The sequence below is a fragment of the Mirounga angustirostris genome, unplaced genomic scaffold, assembly GCF_029215605.1.
Source record: "Mirounga angustirostris isolate CCGP_5_RB_7025 unplaced genomic scaffold, mMirAng1.0.hap1 SCAF_14, whole genome shotgun sequence".
Taxonomy (NCBI): Eukaryota; Metazoa; Chordata; class Mammalia; order Carnivora; family Phocidae; genus Mirounga; species Mirounga angustirostris.
The window spans coordinates 38,683,827-38,703,497 of NW_026991722.1; the positions used below are offsets into that span (position 1 = coordinate 38,683,827).

General features: G+C 32.7%; 1 protein-coding gene across 1 annotated transcript in view; it reads left to right on the top strand.

Moving 5' to 3' along the window:
- CCDC178 (coiled-coil domain containing 178) overlaps window positions 1-19,671 on the top strand; it is a 397,121-nt gene that overhangs the window by 27,788 nt on the left and 349,662 nt on the right. Inside the window, exons 4-7 of the mRNA XM_064578794.1 lie at window positions 1,150-1,172; window positions 9,002-9,084; window positions 11,572-11,772; window positions 15,777-15,997. Coding sequence (XP_064434864.1) covers window positions 1,150-1,172; window positions 9,002-9,084; window positions 11,572-11,772; window positions 15,777-15,997 — 528 coding nt within the window. The remainder of the gene's footprint in view (window positions 1-1,149; window positions 1,173-9,001; window positions 9,085-11,571; window positions 11,773-15,776; window positions 15,998-19,671) is intronic.

Sequence of the window (19,671 nt, forward strand, 5' to 3'; positions counted from 1 at the left end):
TGAGGGAATGTCTTTTTACTTAAATAAGCATACATTTGAGTTTGTTGTAGCACCTTCAAGTATTTTCATGCATTGATGAATTAGCCTTTGTTTTTCCTTTATCCACTTGTTTCTATGTGAGATTCTGCTAGTTATGTAGGCTCTGTTTTGTTTCTCTCTAGAACCACAACTTCCATTCTTAGCCTCTCCATCCTAGTCAGATCTCGAGTGTGGCTAGAGAGTTCTTCTCATGGCAATGACATGAAGGCATCTTCTCAGCCATATATTCTGGATTCTAAGAGTGGAAAGCAATAATACTAGTCTACCTCACCACAGGCAGGCCATCAGTTATTTACTTTGATTATCACCTACTTATTCTTACATACTAGGAATTTTTCATGAGCTCCAGAGAAGCCTTTTACCTGCCCTGAAATGGTCTTCATTTTTTCTTCTGAGTTATATTTTTCTTTGCTCTATTTTAAGTGACAGTTTCATCTGTTTTCTTTCTATATCTGGGAATTTTTCTAAAATATATGTCACAGTGATTTTATTGGCATACATATATACCTTTCTCCAGAAATATTGGATGACATGGGAATTGAAGAGAAGTAATCATGTTTGCCCAACTAACATCTGGAATTAGACATTATCTATGAAACCCATAAAATTATGACTATGTATCCCTTGTGTTTTTGGTAACTTGTGTCTTTTATAGCCCAGGATACTCTTAGAATATTCTGTAGAACGTGACTCCTGCCGTGGAGTTTATGGTCTAAAAGAGGGACACTATGGAAAGCTAAATATTTGTGAACTTACCAGAGTGTTTTCCACTCTTTGGTTATATATTAAAATTTAATAGATATAATGCACTTCTGATTATATGGAAAGTCTTTTGGGAGTAAGTGGCATTGAACAGGCCCTTAATGAAGGAATAAGATTTAGAAACACAGATGAAAGGTAAGAACAATTAGGTGGGAGTAATAAAAGGACTAGGTAGTAGAAGTGTGTATCTGTTTTAGAAATAACAGAGTATAGTTTGACAAAAATATAATGGGGTCTGTGAAGTGGAGTACTTATAGTTTTATCAGTGAGTTCAAATGTAAGCTAGCCTGCTATTATTTTTTGAGATATTTAAAATTTGATTTTTATTGAGATCTTTTATTTTGACAGTTTGAAACTTCTCTTGAGGAATGGTAAGCACCTTTCATTCTTTTTAAGTTGTTTTTAAGTTCAAATTTTAATGATTAAGGTGCTGTAGATGAGTTTTATTTCAAAAGAAATAAGAAATTCAAAGCAGAATTTTTCATACTTGTTATTAAAATGCATTTTTTTGAAAAGGTAAGAATTAGGACATCACTGAAAATGGCAGAATAGAGATCTCTGGGGCTCTGTCCCACCACAAAAAAATGTTGGCAAAAATTTGTCAGAATCAGCTTTTGTAGAACTCTGAGTTTAGTAAAAGACAACAACTAGGGGGAAAGTTAATGAAGAGTCTGTTGTATTGCATTAGGAGAGCACTATGGCACTATAAATTGCCCCCTTGCCATTCTTTAGCCCCCAAATCAGTGGTGGCCGGGAAGAGAGCAGCCTGTACCTGTGCTGCAGATGGCTAGTGCCAGAGAAAATAATATGGACCTTATTCTCAAAGAATTGTGTTTCAGTGTTTTGACCTGTCTGATGACTTCTTGAAGAACCAGCACAAAGGCTTATCTTTGTTTTGCCTGACTTGAAGCAATCACTCAGCTGGAACCACTTAGAGGCAGTGTTTACTGAAAGCATTTGAAGGCATATACTTGCCACCACTGTCTGAAGCTGTGAATAACAGTTGGGACAAACATTAGACAAACCAAAATGCCTGGGAAAGAAGACATACATGGGGGAAATAGAATTTTTCAAAGCTGTTATATATACTGCAGAATCAAGAAGTGCACACGTATGACCAGAGCTAGGCACATGCTCAGGGAAAACCCAAGAAGACCCTAATCTTTCATCACTGGCTGACCTTTAGGATCTGTGCAGGCAACAGTTAAAAGTAGAAGCAGAGCTGTAAACAGCCTGGGTAAGCATTGAAGGAATACTTCAACAGAGAGCCCATCTGCTAAGACGAGTATTTTTTATTCCTTTTCCTTGTCCTTTTCTTTTTCCCTTCTTTTCCTTTCCTTCCTTCCTTCCTTTCTTTCTTTCTTTTTTTTTTTTTTGACTCTAGGTATTTAAGATAACTTGGAGAAAACATAAGTTTACCAGTAAGCTAATGAAACACTTAGTTCAGTACCCACACATGACAAAGAATACATACATTACTCAAATGTGTTTAGAAGAACTACTAAACAAAGAACAACCTACAACAAACCCAACAGAGGGAAGGTAATCTTATTTCTATTTCACATTAAACTATTTAAAATGTCCAGTTTTCTACAAAAAATCATAAAGCAGGCAAAGAGAAAAGAGAAAGTTTGTCTCACTAAAAAGGGGAAAAAAAGAAAGAAATTTTTAAAAATGGCCCTGAGAAAGATTAAATGTTGGACTTATTGGACAATAACTAAATCAGCTATCTTAAATATTCTCAAAGAGATAAAGGAAACCATGGACAAACAGTTAAAACCAGGAGACTAATGTCTCAACAAATTAAGATTACCAATAAAGAAATAGGAATTATAAAAAAGAACCAAGCGGATATTCTGGAGATGAAGAGTATAATAACTGGATGAAAAAATAATTAGAGATGTTCATCAATAGATTTGAAATAGCAGAGGAAAGAATCCGTGAACTTGAAAATAGGCCAATTGATGCACTACTGGGTATTTACCCCAAAGATACAAATTTAGTGATCCAAAGGGGTACGTGCACCCCAATGTTTATAGCAGCAATGTCCACAATAGCCAAACTATGGAAAGAGCCAAGATGTCCTTCAACAGATGAATAGATAAAGAAGATGTGGTATATATACACAATGGAATATTATACAGCCATCAAAAAAAAAGAAATCTTGCCATTTGCAACAACGTGGATGGAACTGGAGGGTATTATGCTAAGCGAAATAAGTCAATCAGAGAAAGACATGTATCATATGATCTCACTAATATGAGGAATTCTTAATCTCAGGAAAAAACCTGAGGGTTGCTGGAGTGGTGGGGGGTGGGAGAGATGGGGTGGCTGGGTGATAGACATGGGGGAGGGTATGTGCTATGGTGAACGCTATGAATAGTGTAAGACTGTTGAATCACAGACTTGCACCTCTGAAACAAATAATACATTATATGTTAAAAAAAAAAAAGTAGGAAGGGAAAAATGAAGGGGGGGAATTGGAGGGGGAGATGAACCATGAGAGACTATGGACTCTGAGAAACAAACTGAGGGTTCTAGAGGGGAGGGGAGGGGGGATGGGTTAGCCTGGTGATGGGTATTAAAGAGGGCACTTATTGAATGGAGCACTGGGTGTTATACGCAAATAATGAATCATGGAACACTACATCAAAAACTAATGATGTAATGTATGGTGATTAACATAACATAATAAAATAAAATTAAAAAAAAATAGGCCAATTGAAATTATTCAGGCTGAGGAGCAGAAAGACAAAAGAATGAAGTAAAGTGAACAGAGCCTAATAGATCTGAGGGACGTAATCACAAATACAAATATATGCATAATGGGAGTCCAAGAGTACTAGGGAAGAGAAAAAGGGGGAGAAGGAATATTTGAAGAAACATTGGCTAAAAATTTCCAAATTTGATGAAAGACATGAATTTATAATTTTCTAAAACTCAGTGAACTCTACGCAGGATAAACTCAGAGATCCACACATTATAGTCAAATCATTGAAAACCTGGGACAAAGAGTATCTTGAAAGCAGTGAGAAAGAAGTGATTCATCATGAGTAAGGGATCCTCAATAAAAGTGACAGTCAATTTCTCATCAGAAATTTTGGAGGCCAAGAGCATGTGGGTGGCTCATTGGGTTAAGCATCTGCTTCCAGCTCAGGTCATGATCTCAGGGTCCGGGGATGGAGCCCTGCGTTGGGCTCTCTGCTTAGCGGGGAGTCTGCTTCTCCTCTCACTCTGTGCTCTCTCTCTCAAGTAAAAAATAAAATCTTAAAAAAAAAAAAAAAAGCCTGTCAAATGAGAATTCTGATTCTTGCAGAAGTGTCCTTCAAAAATAAAGGAGAAATTAAGATATTTCAAGATAAACAAAAATTGAGGGGCTCCATCTGTAGCAGACTGTTCTATCAGAAATCCTAAAGGTAGTCTTTTAAGTAGAGATGAAAGGACATTAGACAGTAACTTGAAGCCATATGAAGAAATAAAAACAATAAGGTAGCTACAAAGATAGATCTAAAAGTCAGTATGATTGCATTTTTATTTTGCATCTCTTATTTTTCTATATAATTTTAAATGGATAAAGTTATAATTCTATATTAATGGGCACACAATGGATAAATATGTAATTTGTAGAAATGACAACATGAAGGGAACAGAAGTATAAAGGAACAGAGGTGTTTTTTTTTTTTAATACTACTGAAACTGCATTGATTTTAATTCAAACTTAATTTTTATGAAGTTAAGGTGTTAATAATAATCTCCAATGAACCACTAGGAAAAATTGTATAAAACAAAAACACCAACATAAATCCAATAAGGAAACTAAATACATTAGGAAAATTCAACTAATCACCAAAGAAGGCAGTTATGGAGAAATTAAAAATGAAAAATATTTAAGTATTATAGAAAACAAATAACAAAATGGCAGAAGTAAGTCCTTCCTTAATAGTAATTGCTTTTCATGAAAATGGATTAAATGGATTAAATGGACTAAATGGATTAAACTTTACTGTTAAAAGATAGTGATAGAATAGATAAAAATACATGATTCAATTATATGCTGTCTATAAGAGACTCACTTGAGATCCAGAGACACACTATGTTGAAAGTAAAAGGATAAAAAATATATTCCATGAAAATAGTAACCAAAAGAGAGCTGGGGTAGCTAAACTAATATAACACAAAATAGACTTTTGGTCGAAGCATATTATAAGAAACAATATTTAACATCTTGATAAAAGGGCCATTCCATCAAGAAGTTATCAAAATTATATACATACCCAAAATACAACCTCAAAATGCGTGAAGTGTAAACTGACAGAATTAAAGTAAGAAATATGCAGTTCTGTAGTAAGAGTTTGAGAATTCACTCTATCCTCACTTTCAAGAATGGTAAAAAGAACTTAAAAAAAAAAAGAACTAAAAAAAAAGAGTAATGAAAAAGATTTGAACAGCACTAGAACAATCTAGACCTAACAGACTTATATAGTACACACCACCCAATAGCAGTAGAAAACACATTCCTTTCTTGTTGACATTGAACATTATTCAGGATAGATCATATGTTAAGCTATATAACAAATCTCAATAGAATAAAAAAGACTGAAATCATACCAAGTATCCTTTCTGACCTAATGGAATGAAACTAGAAATCAATAACAGAAAGAAACCTAGGAAGTCCATGTGAATGTAGATTTTAAACAACATGCTCAAAAAAACTCAGTGAATCAAGGCTGTAATCACAGAAGATACTTTGAAATGAATGAAAATGAAAATACAATATACCAGAATTTATGGGATATAGCAAAAGTAATGGTCGCAGGGCAATTTATAGACATAAATGTTAACATTAAAAAAGAAGATCCCAGGGCGCCTGGGTGGCTCAGTTGGTTAAGCAACTGCCTTCGGCTCAGGTCATGATCCTGGAGTCCCGGGATCGAGTCCCGCATCGGGCTACCTGCTCAGCAGGGAGTCTGCTTCTCCCTCTCCCGCTCCCCCCTCTTGTGCTCTTTCTCTCTCTCACTCTCTCTCTCAAACAAATAAAATAAAATAAAATCTTAAAAAAAAAAAAAAGTTAAAAAAAAAAAGAAGATCCCAAATCCAGTACCCTAACTCTATACCTTACAGAACTAGAAAAGAATGAATGTGCTAAAGCTGTGAAAAGAAAGGAAATTATAAAGATTAATGCAGAAGTAAATGAAGTCAAGAATAAAAAATAAATAAGTAAATAGTATCAGTGAAAACAAAAGTTGTTTCTTTGAAAAGATCAACCAAATTCACAAACCTTTGGCTAGACCAGCAAAGAAAAAAGACTTGAATTATGAAAATCATAAAAAAATTGGGGATATTACTATAGATCTCACTGAAATAAAAAGGATTATAATACTATGAATAATTGATAATACAATGAACAACAAATTTAGGTAACCAAGATGAAATAGACAAATTCCTAGGAACACATAAACTATCAAAACTGACTGAGGAAGAAGTAGAAATTCTAACAGATTTGTAAAAAGTAAAGAGATTAAATCAGTAATCAAATATCTCCCAACAAATAAAAAGCCCAGGACCAAATGGCTTGACTGGTGAATTCTATTGAACATTCAAAGAAGAATTAATACCAATGCTTCTCTAACTCTTTTAAAAATTAGAAGAGAAAGGAGCACTTTTCAACCATTCTATGAGGCCAACATTATCCTGATACTACAGCCAGATAAAAACATCATAAGAAAAAGAAATGTAGACCAATGGCTTTATGACTATAGATTCAAGAATCTTCAACAAAATACTAGCAACCTGAACCTAGCCATATTAATAGAATTACATGTCATGACCAAGTGACATTTCTCCCAGGTGTGTAAGGGTTTTTCAAAATACAAAAAAATAATCAATGTGTAATATATCCACAGTAATAAAATGAAAGGGGAAAATCCATGTGAACATCTCAATGTGGAAACGTGGCAAAATTCGACGTCTTTTCATGATAAAAACACTCAAAAAACAGACAAGAACAGATTAGAAAGCATGATGAAGGACATTTATGAAAAACCTTCAACTGACATTATACTTAATGGTAAAGTGCGAAATTTTTCAACCTAAGATCAGGAACAGCACAAGGATGCTAGCTCTTCTCACTTTTATTGGACATTGGAAACCTCATGCATTGCTGATGGGAATGTAAAATGGTTTAGTCACTTTGAAAAACAGTTTGGTGGTTCCTCAAAAAGTTAATCCTAGAATTACCATATGACACAGCAGTTCCACTCTGAGGTATATACAGAAAACATTTCAAAACAGGTGTTCAAACAAAATCTTATATATAAATGTTCATATCATCAGTACTCACCATAGCCAAAAGGAGGAAACAACCTTAAATTTTTTCAGTAGAAATCTTTGAAACTTGTTCTATAAGAGGCCAGCATTACCTTGATCTCAAAACCAGACAAAGACCTCACCAAAAAGGCGAATTACAGACCAATATCCTGATGAACGGGGATGCAGTCCTTCTCCCCCCCCCCTGCCCCTCCTCCCCATTCTTGCTCCTTCTCACTCTCAAATTAAAAAAAAAAGAAAGAAAAAAAAATTTTGCTGGCCCAAAAATTAACTAAATTTTGAAAAAAATGCACAAAAATAGATTGAATTATGTGCAACAATTTAGTGTATCACAAACCAGTAGGGAGAGCGTTATTTGCTGGGACGATTATTTTTCTATTTTTATTTTAATTATTTTCTTTATTAGTTTCAGAAGTAGAATTTAGTGATTGGCCAGTTGCATATTACACCCAGTGCATGTTACATGAAGTCCCCTCCTTAATGCCCATCACCCAATTATCCCTGCTCCCCCAGACTCTCCCTCCAGCAACACCCATGTTTTTATTATTTATTTATTTACTTATTTATTTTTTGTGGTATGAATGTTTCTTTTATTTTTAATTAATTTTTTGAGTATAGTTGACATATACTGTTACATTAGTTTCAAGTGTGCAACATACTCATTGAACATTTTTTTATTTTCAAACAATCAAGAAAAAATAGATTATTTAACAAAAATATTTTAAAATGAAATTGAAACTAAAGGAGAAAATATGATGAATATTTCCTGACCTCATAATAAACAGGCTTTCCTAAATAAATTCTGGAACAACAATGAGACAAATAGTATGCAGCCATCAGAATATTAAGCTGTAGTCAAATATACAGGAAACAATGTCATGTAACTAAGGCAGCATGCAATATTTTATGACTCTAATTTTATAAAAATTGAAATATCATTAAAGTGTTATCTTCTGTTATATCTAAAAAGAATGAATTAGTATAGATTATTTTATATTATGATTTTTGGTATGTACAAACTTCCTTTAATTTGTAATACTTCTTTAATAGAAAAAATAATTTAATAAAAATAGCACTCTGCTTTGTTGTTGATACTGTTTTTCTTACAACTTTTATCAGATGAAGAGTACTTCTTTTTAAATACGATGAAAACTTTACCTAGAAAAACTATTTAAAAAAATTTTTTTAAGATATTATTTATTTATTTGAGAGAGAGAGAACATGCACAAGTGCATGAGGGATGGGGTGGCGGGGGGAGGAGCAGAGGGAGAGGGAGAGGCAGACTCCCCGCTGAGTGAGCCTGACACAGGGCTGGGTCCCAGGACCCTGAGATCAAGACCTGGGCCCAAGGCAGATGCTTACCCCAGGCGCCCCTAGAAAAATTCTTTAGAAAAGAAATAATATTTTAATTTGGACATTTTGCTAAAACCTATTAATTTCCAATCTGAAAAAGCATTTTTGGTCCTTGTATTTTATATGGTACCCAGGAAACTGCTAAACTGAAGTTAGAGAAATACCTCTCAAATTATTCTCAATAAACCCCCTTTTCCTGATAGCAACACTAAGGAACACCAGTTCATTTTCTTAAAAAAAAAAAAAAAACCCACAAAACTTCTTTAATATCCTCTCAAATATTTTTAGGTCATTTGTAACAAATTTTAAATTTCTGTTAATTTACCATGAAATATAAAGCCCATTATGTATTAGAATTTTGCTATATTACTCTCTTAGATAGTAGCATTAGCATGTATAGTAAGTTTCACCACAAACATTTAAAATTTAATGTGAGAATCACCTAAAATTTGTTTTACTACCTTTAAACTTTAAGTAAAGCAGTTCTTTATTAATTGATTGCCTCTTTCCCTTTATATAGGAGCAGAACTTCATCCACACAAGACCAGAAGGAAGATTGGAGTGTTGCTACACCAGTGAAAGAGGTTAAACCAGAAGAGAGAGGTAGAGTTGTACCTCATACTTAAATCAGTGAAATTATATTTAAAATTAAAATTAAAATTATATTTAAAAGCTCATTGACTTTTCATTTAACATATTTTTAATTTTTACAGTAATTATTTTAAGAATTTTATAATTCTTTTGAATGTCTAATGGAGGAAAGAGCCTTCTATCATTTGATTAAGCAACAAAATTCAACAAATATTTATTATACGATGTACTGGTCTAGGTCCTGAGTGTATAATGATCCCTCTCCATCTCCCAAGAAGCTAACTGTAATTCAGTGCTGTCCAGTAGTACTTTCTGGTATGAAAGTGTTCTCTATTTCCACCATCCAGTAGAGTAGCTACTAGCCATATATAGTAGCTGCTTGAAATGTAGCTAGGAAGACTGAGAATTTAATTTTTCAGTTTAATTTTAACATGTTAAATGTAAATGGTCACGTGATTCATGGCTATCACACTGGACATGGAGGCTCTGCTATATTTATATCTTATATATAATATATATATAAATTAAGATTAAAATCTTGTCACAATTTATAAAATGTATAGTAATTTATATATTGGAATAAAATTTGTGTTAAAATTACTTCAACATATTTGAATGTATTCTTCATACTATATTAAACACCTCTTCCTTCCCTCACCACAAAAATTTGTTAAACATCTTCCTTTCATGAGAGATAACTAAGAATTCGGGACTTTGTAAAAGTACTAATATTTTGTTTTCAAAGCTGTCTCTTATAGTGAGGCTCTGTTTTTAGTTTCCTTTTCACTATATCTATACTAAAGAAAAAAATCTCATTTGTTACTTCTTAATTTTTCACATGACAAATGCTAGGAGAAGATTAATATGTTAGTGGACATAATAACATTTAAATTAATTGCAATTATGTTTATTATAAACTCATACATTTGATCCCAAAGTATAAGACAGTATCAGGTTGAGGGAGATTTATTGTAATTAAGTGTTTGTGCTAAAAAAAATTGCAGGTGGTTACTCACCTACTCGGTATGAAACAGTAAAATTGAGATGGTATTCTAGAAAAAAATTGAGAGATTAAATACAATGAATTGGAGACATTTCAAGTTATAAACACAGCATTTATTTTAGAATGCTATCATAGAAACAGTACAAAAGATATCTTGTACAACATGGTAGACATCTTTGGTAAAACATTTATATTGCATCAGAAGTGATTTAAGTGGCATTAATTTAATTATACTTTTCAGACTGAGATATTTTTATAGAAACTGAATAGATCATAAGTTGGCTAGAGAACACAGTGTTCACTGTATATGTTGTCATGAAAAAAAAAAAACAGACAATTAAGGAGATAAAGTGTCCAGGATATGGTAGAATATGAAAAAAGAAGACAATAGACCAAATAAATATAGACCAAATAAAGGGCAGTCCATAAAAGATAATTTTTATGCATTACAATAGAGAAACCTGTTTCTCAAAAATTCTTTTCAGGCAGCATGCTGAATTTCTTTGATAGGCTTACTAGGTTAGAAGTAGAAACTGTATGACTACTGAGATTGTACTTATAACCAATATGTAATATTATCTTCTAGCAGAAAATTATTGCTTTATTGTCCAAATCAAAACAAAACAGAGGTCTATTAGTTGCCTTTTTTTGAACTAGTTTTACTGTTTTTTTCTGTAGCCTCAGCTCTTTGAGGCTTTGCCTTTCTTGACACTTTGTGTTTGTTTATGTCTTCTTGTCATGTCACATTTTGGCAAAAGTCATTGTTTACAAGTATAAATCTCACCAGAGTGGAACCCATATCCATCTTCCTTACTGATCTATCTCTGGGGAGAGAGTGTATTGCCCAGAACATAACAGGCTCTCTTCGTGTTTCTAGTATAAATAGATAAATTGAATACCCATGTTAATCATTTCGTTAACATTAAACCATATCTTTTCAGAGCTGTGAACCAGGAATCACAAGTATCTCTCATTACAGGAGTTAATTTGTGTTATAACTAAATAAATGGAATTTGGAAACGATGAATTCCTGGCAGGGCTTACTAGGGATGTTATTTTCTGATAAGGAATACAAAGTATCTTGTTTCGAGGAACCATCTGAGGATTTGCAGTATTTATCTGATGTAATCATTATGATTCGCTTTTGTCATAGAATGAGAGGAAACACAAGCATAATTTAAAAATAAAGCTCTATAATAAAGCTTATGAAGAAAACATTTTTTAGATAAAATATTCATGAAGATATTGCTTGAGATTTCTCTATTCTAATTATTTTACAAAATGTTCACTTAAAAATCTGTCTTCAAAGGTTATAACTAATGTTATGATTGTATTATAATAAAACTGTCCTTAAAAGGCTAATTCATTTTTCTAAAATTCTCTCATTAAACATATAAATATTAAAAAGAATAATGATACAACTAGTACCTATGTTCCCACCACCTCGTTTATAGGCTGATTTATTAACAAATGTGAATACACATTTCTATTTTAAGATGAAAAGTGTCCAGAATTAAAGCAGGAAATGGAAACATTGCTATCAGAGGCCATTCATCTCATTAAAAGTCTAGAAACTGACCGTGCAGAAGCTGAAGAAGCTTTAAAACAACAAAAATCAAGAAAGAAGAAGATGCACATGAAAATTGATTCTTGGTCAATCTGGAGACTTCAAGAAATCCCATTAGCTGTGCAGAAAGGTAATAATAAGAATTTTTTCATATTGCCATTTACTTTGTTCAAGAGGCATGAATAATCAATTGAAGCCCTGAAAAAAAGTCAACTCTGACCATATTGTTTTGCATCCAAACTAGTGCACTTTTTGATATATGCTATTAATGATAATGCTGATATCATTTATATAGCTGAGACTGCACTGAGCAAATCTGTACCTTCTGTAGTCTGGTGTTTGTTGGTAATTCCATAGTATTTATGGTAACATGGGACATTTAAATTTTTGGCACATATTTCCTATGATGACTACATTATAGTGTAATTTGAAATTTAGAAATTTAAGTGATTTCCAATTGGTGTCATTGGCTAAATCTTTAAATTTAGGAAAATAAGAGAGTTTTAAAGTGATACTTTAGCAACATGCATCTGCTTTTGAGAATTCAGTAGTAGATTTTATTGAGAACTTCTAGCAGGCAATAAAACTGGAGATGTTTCCAAGAGTCATGTAGGTAACATGTTTCAAAAGGAAACTTTTTTGTTTTAGACTATAGAATAAGGGACCTATGGTAAAGTATTAAACAGTCTAAGGGCATTGGATTTTTTATTCTCCAAGTACTGCCTGTTGAGCATGCCTACTACATGATTCTGCTGAGGCTGGACTTTGTTTATAAATAAATTTTAATTCAGTTAAAAATTTTAATTCAGGATTCACATGCTTTATAAGTGGGTTATATGAGGGAGCTCATAAACCTATCGTTTAAACTAAGACACTTTTGAAAGGAAAAGGGAGGCTATTAATTATTACCCTAAGACGTGAAATTATTTGTCAAACTGGACACTTACAAACACCTTTGTTATATGTCTTCTAAAACTATAGTTTTCAAGTAGGGTGTGCACATTTTTGGGAGTTGCAAGAAAAGATTAGAACTTTTATTTATATTTTTAAACTTTATTCTTTTTATTTTCTTTCTTGATTTGGGTTTTAATTTTGCTTTTATTGTACCTGACAAAATACAGCTACCCAGTGGTTCCTCGATTATATTATTTTAATAAAATAAATTACATGTAGTTTCAGTGACTGTTACTCCTTTTAAAGTAAAACTGAGCTCACAGATTGAACTCACCATTTGTTCACTCCCTTCTGGAGCAGAACTCAAAAAGCAGGAAATCACCCAGAGCCTGGGCTGGATGAATTTAATTCAGCCTTTGTCTATGCTCTTTGTTGCCCTTTATAAAGAGTTAATTCTAAAAATCATGCAAAAAGTGCTCTAAACTCAGGTAAGAGTAGGCCCTTTTCTACATATACTTTAAAGTATGCATTTTACAAAACATTTGGTTTCTATAGCTGTTTATAAAAATAAATAATTCAGGCTTGGAGTGAGTTTGTTCTGATTCACAAAGTTTTTGAATAGAATTTATGATGTGCATACTGTACTAATACAATAACATAAGTATGTAATTTATAAATGCATACTTATATATATATTGGTGTTTTAGAGGCAACCAAAGATACAATAGGGCCAGAATAGGCATCCTGGGAAATTCTGGAGCCCAGTAGATTCTTGAGCAGATTCACATTCACATCCACAAGGATTCATCTGCAATTTTTATAAAAAAGATTTATTTATTTGAGAGAGAGAGCACGAGAGAGGCAGAGGGAGAGGGAGAGAGAATCAGACTCCATGCTGAGTGTGGAGCCCAAGGCAGAACTCGATCTTACAATGCTGAGACCACAACCTGAGCTGAAACCAAGAGTCAGATACTTAGCCAGCTGTGCCACCCAGACGCCCTTGCAATTTTTAAAAAATGTTTGGGAAGCCTTTCCTTATCAGTAGTAGTAGAAAAGTCAGTGGTAGCTGGTTTTATTTAATATTTTGCTGATAAATTTCTATATAATCTCATATGGCCTTTATAAGAGTAGATAGTGTATTTTGTGGTTTATATGAAGTTCTACTTAAGGAATTGCCAAAATAAAATTAAATTGAGATACATACATGCATATTCTACATACCTTATAAATGCATTTTCAATGATGGAATATATTCTTGCCATTGTTGATAATTTATTGCTTGGGCTATCTTTGATTTAAAGATCTACCTAAAGGTCTTTAAAAAAACTATTAAAGATCTACTTAAAAAACTGAAATTTATGTTCATCTGCTTTATTTTATTTAAGTAGCTAACACATGCAATGAAATTTAAATTCATTATTACTATATGGTTTTTAAGTGCCTTCTGTTTGTAAAATATTCCTGAAAAGTGATGTGCTTTCAGGAATATATTGCCTTTATATTGATATTATTTAGGATAAAATTTCTAAATTTTATAATTTTTTTACAGGTTACAGAATTATATATTCTTATAGATTTTAGATTCCCAAAGTCTCTAGCTTATGTGACAAGAAAACTTTTAATCTCTTTAACAGCCTTAATATTAAGTATGATGTTTATAGGATTTCTAATAATTTTTATAAAAAACTTATATTTATAATTAATGAAAATATTAAAGAAATTCAATTTTTTCTAGATATCTTGTGGTCACTCCTCCAGACCCATCTATCCCCCTAACTAGCCCACTCACACTTGTATCTTCTGTTTTGTGATCCATGAGGCTGATTGATAATGGATTGAATCAAAGATATCTTTTGTAATCTGTCTTCTTGCTGGTTCAACCACTGGGAATTAGTGGCAAGAGACCATGAGAGATAATGGAGAAGAGTAAGGGTGGGGTTTTATACCCTTGACTACTTTCCTTTCTACTTGGTCACCTCACCCCCCCACACACACAGAATGACAGCCACTGGCACCCAATATGCAGCCAATAATCTAGCAAATGTCTTTTCATTTTCCTACCAAAAATATAATCAGAAATAAGTTTTTCATCAGAAATTGGGTGTTACATGAACTTATAAATTATAAAATTAGATATGCACAGCTGTATTTCCTTAAAAAATAAAAGAGTATGTGTATTTATTACACCCAAGCTAAAGTAATTACTCAGGTTTCCCTGGTACTCTCATTGTACCTGCTTCTTTAGATTCTCTGTCTTTTCCTTACCCTACATTCATGGCTCTGTTGGTACTACTTCCCAATGACTGATTACCTAATGGAAGAGAAAAAAATCAAAGACCTCTTTATGTATGGATTTTAATGGTATGTTGACATAATTTGGGGAGCTACTGTTTTACAATCTCAATATGGGAAGGGTAAAGACAGATTACCTTGAAGAAGAGATGTCCTGGGATACAAATGGGAAGTAGGAAAAAGGATGGCATAATGGGGGTTGGAAAGAACATGAATGTTAAGACTGGTGAAAGGAAGTCTAGGAGAGTGTTCTGGGGATTGACCTTTCAGAGAGGATGGAGTGTGAAGATAACTGTGTCCCATAGAGATGCTCACAAGAGTGCTTCTACTGTGGAAGAAGATCTCAGCAATAACACAATATTAAATCTTCTAATTTTGTTTTGCATTGTTTAGTCACATGAATTAATGTTATTTACTACAATAATGCTTTGTAATAAATCGCCTTGGAACACAGTGGCTTACAACAATAAGCAATTTTTAATATAAGCTATCCTATTTGTAATAATTTTCAGTTGATTCTTTTGTGTTTTGATATATAATTGTATCAATAGAAAATAGTATTTATTTTTTCCTTTCTGACATTTATAACTATCTCATTGTTTTACGTCTAGATGATTTTAGAAGGCCTCTACTCTTGCAGTTTCTCTCATTTTGTAATTCATAGAGTGGTTATACATAACCCAGTATATACATTGGTTGTAATAGGCAGGATTTGTACTAAAACAATTATTAGCTTATAAAACATAGATTTTAATCCATTTTCTAATAAATGATGAAAGCAGTATATTTTATAATGCAATACTAAGATAACTTAAATTTAGTAAGCTTCACAGATAAGTAATTTCTGAATCTAAAGTATTTCATATGTCTCTATTATCAAATAAAGGTTTCTTTCTGGAGTTCTTGTTTTAAAATCAGATTTTTCTTTTGTTATTATTGTATGTCTAGAACATGAGGCCTATTTGAGAGATATTGTAGAATTACGATGGCATCTTGAAGATAAAGCTTATCAACTAAAACATTTTGAGGAACAAAAGGCAAAATTAGAAGAAGCTAATGCAAAGCTTCAAGCAGACATAGACTACATGAATAAACTTGGTCCTCTAATTTACTCAAAACAGAACCAAGAACTTGAAGCTCTGAAAGAATTTTATACAAAAAAATTTGAGGTAAATGAATAATGAATAGATATGCATTTTATAGATTGTTACTTAGATATAAAAATATTTCAGCTATTAGAAATTAACATCTTTAAATGTTTCATTTTCACTAAAAATTGACTTGCTATTTATTTCCCAAAGGAACTATTAAACTACACATAATACAGTCAATTGATATTCATTTAAACTGTGTTATCTTCCCTTTTATACTTAGGAGTAATAATATTTAGTCTACCTACTAATACAATTTTGGAGATTTAAAACAACATGATAATTTTTGAAGTTGTAAGTCAAGCTGGGAGAGAATGCAAGCAGAATATATCAGTCATTTTCACTGTTGATGATAATAAACTGTAAAATCTTTTCAATGATTAACATTTAACTCTCCTATTGTGGGATTGTATTATAGAAAAATAAATTATTTATACCTGCCACTAAATGAATAAATTTAATTCATATTCATTTTATTTTTTATTATTTCAAAGTAAATAGAATTGTTAAATGTGTCCTGTATTTTCAACAGTACCATTTTCCTCCATCACTCTCCAAAGACAACCTTATCAGGAAAATCTGTTTCTAGGCGAAATTTGTATGTTTTTATACATATATACATGTATATGTATATATGTATATGTATATTTGTATATTTAAGCACAGTGCATGGTTTCTTTATTATTCTTCAAATAGTATCAAACATTGTATAAGTTCCTGCAGGTTTTTTTTTAATCTGACATTGTTTTAGAGGTCAAGCTACTGTTCATTCATTTTACTTGCTGTTTTGGATTTGACACCAAAAGCAAAGCTAACAAAAGCAAAAATAAACAAGTAGGGATACATCAACCTAAAAGCTTCTACATGACAAGAGGAACCATCAACAAAATGAAAAGACAATCTACTGAATGGGAGAAAATATTTGCAAATCATATATTTGATAAGGGGTTAATATCCAAAATAAAAAATTTCATACAACTCAACACCAAAATAAGACAATATGATTTAAAAATGGGCGGAAGATCTGAATAGATATTTTTCCAAAGAAGACATACAAATAACCATCAAGTACATGAAAAGATTCTCAACATCACTATTCATCAGGGAAATGCAAATCAAAACCACAGTGAGAGATCATCTCATACTTGTCGGAATGGCTATTATCAAAAAGACAAGAAGTAACGTGTTGGCAAAGATGTGGGAAAAGGGAACCTTTGCATACTGTTGCTGGGAATGTAAATTGGTGCAACCACTGTGGAAAACAGTATGGAGGTTTCTCAGAAAATTAAAAATGGAACTGTCATATGACTCAGCAATTCCACTTCTGGGTATTTATTAGGAGAAAAAACACAAATTGAAAAGATGTGTGCACCCCCATGTTCATTGCTGCATTATGTACCATAGCCAAGATATTGAAACAACCTAACTGTCCATCAATGGATGAATGGATAAAGAAGATGTGGGGTGTGTGTGTGTGTGTGTGTGTGTGTAATGGAATATTACTCAGCCCCCCCCCAAAAAATAAAATCTTTCCATTTGTAACAACAGGGATGTACCTTGAGGGCATTATGTTAAGTGAAATAAGTCAGACAGAGGAAGACAAATACCATATGATCTCACTTATATGTAGAATCAAAAGAAAAACAAAACAAAACAAAAAAACAATTTCATGGATACAGGGAACAGATTGGTGGTTGCCCAATGCAGGGTTTAGAAGATGAATGAAAAGGGAGTCAAAAAGTACAAACTTCTAGTTATAAAATACATAAGTCATGGGGATTTAATGTACAGCATGGTGACCATAGTTAATACTATTGTAGTACATACTTGAAAGTTGCTAAGAAAGTACATCCTAAAAGTTCTCATCACAAGAAAAAAGTTCTAGCTATGTATGGCAATGGATGTTAACTAGACTTACTGTGGTGATCATTTCACAGTATATAGAAATATTGACTCATTATGTTTTATACCTGAAACTATTGTATATTAATTGTAGCTCAATAAAAAAATTAAAAACTTATGCATCAAAGGACACTATCAATATCTGATGAGAGGTTAATATCCAAAATATGTCAAGAACTTACATAACACCAAAAAAATAAGTAATACAATTAAAAGATGGGCAGAGGACCTGAAAGATATTTTTCCAAAGAAGACACACAGATGGCCAATAGATACATGAAAAGATGCTTAACATTTCTAATCATCAGGGAAGAATAAATCAAAACCATAGTGTGATATCACCTTGCACGTTTCAGAATAGCTAGAATCAAAAAGACAAAAAGTAGCAAGTGTTGACAAGGATATGGAAAAAAAGGATATGCACTGTTGTGGGAATGTAAATTGGTGCAGCCACTGTGGAAAACAGTATGGAGGTTCCTCAAAAAATTAAAAATAGAAATTCCATATGATCTAGTAATTCCACTACTGGGGATTTACCCAAATAAAACAAAAACACTAATTCGAAAGATATATGCACCCATTTTTTATTGCAGCATTATTTACAACAACCAAGATATGGAAACAACCTCAGTGTCCATCGATAGGTGAATGGATAAAGAAGATGTGGTATACGTATATACAATAGACTCTTACTTAGCCATAAAATACGACAAAATCTTGCCATTTGTGCCAACATGGATGGACCTCTAGAGGATATAATGCTAAGTGAAAAAATCAATCAGAGAAAGACAAATATTGTATGATTTCACTTATGTGTGGAATCTGAAAAACAAACAAAAACTAGAAATAGACCTATAAATACAGAGAACAAAGTGATGGCTGCCAGAGGGGAGGGAGTGGAAGGATAGGCAAATGGATAAAGAGGAACAGGAGGCACAGGCTTCCAGTTACAGAATAAATAAGTCACTGGGATAAGAGGTACAGCATAGTAGGGGTGCCTGGATGGCCCAGTTAGTTAAGTGTCTGACTCTTGGTTTTGTCTCAGGTGGTGATCTCAGGGAGATTGAACCCTGTGTCAAGCTCCATGCTCAGTGCAGAGTCTGCTTGAGATTCTCCCTTCCTCCCTCTGCCCATCCCATGCTTTGTCTCTCTCTCTCTTTCTCAGATAAATAAATAAATCCTTAAGGAAAAAAAAGGTACAGCATAGGGAATATAGTCAATGATACTGTAATAGCATTGTATGGTGACAGATGGTAGCTACACTTGTGGTGAGCACAGCATAATGTATGGATTTGTTGAATCACTCCTGAAACTAATTTAACATTGTGGGTCAACTGCATGTAACTGTATGTCAATGAAAAAAAGTAAAAAAGAAGTATACTATCAGAAAAGTAAAAAAAAAAAAAAAAAACCTATAGAATGAGAGAAAATATTGCAAATTACACTTGAGAAGGGTATAGTACCTAGAATATATAAAGAACTTTCAAATTCCACAACCAAGACAAACAACCAAATTAAAAATGGGCAAAGGACTTGAATAGATATATCTCCAAAGACATACAAATGGGCAGCAAACATTTGAAAAGATAGATGCTCAACATGATTAGTCATTAGGGAAATGCAAACCAAATGGGAATAAATATAACACAGAAAATAACAAGTTTTAGTGTCTATGTGGAAAAATTGGAACTGTGGTACTTTGCTGGTAGAAATGTAAAATGGTTGCAGATGCTGTGGAAGAGACTCTGGCATTTCCTCAAAAAGTTTAACACAAAATACCATATGCTCTA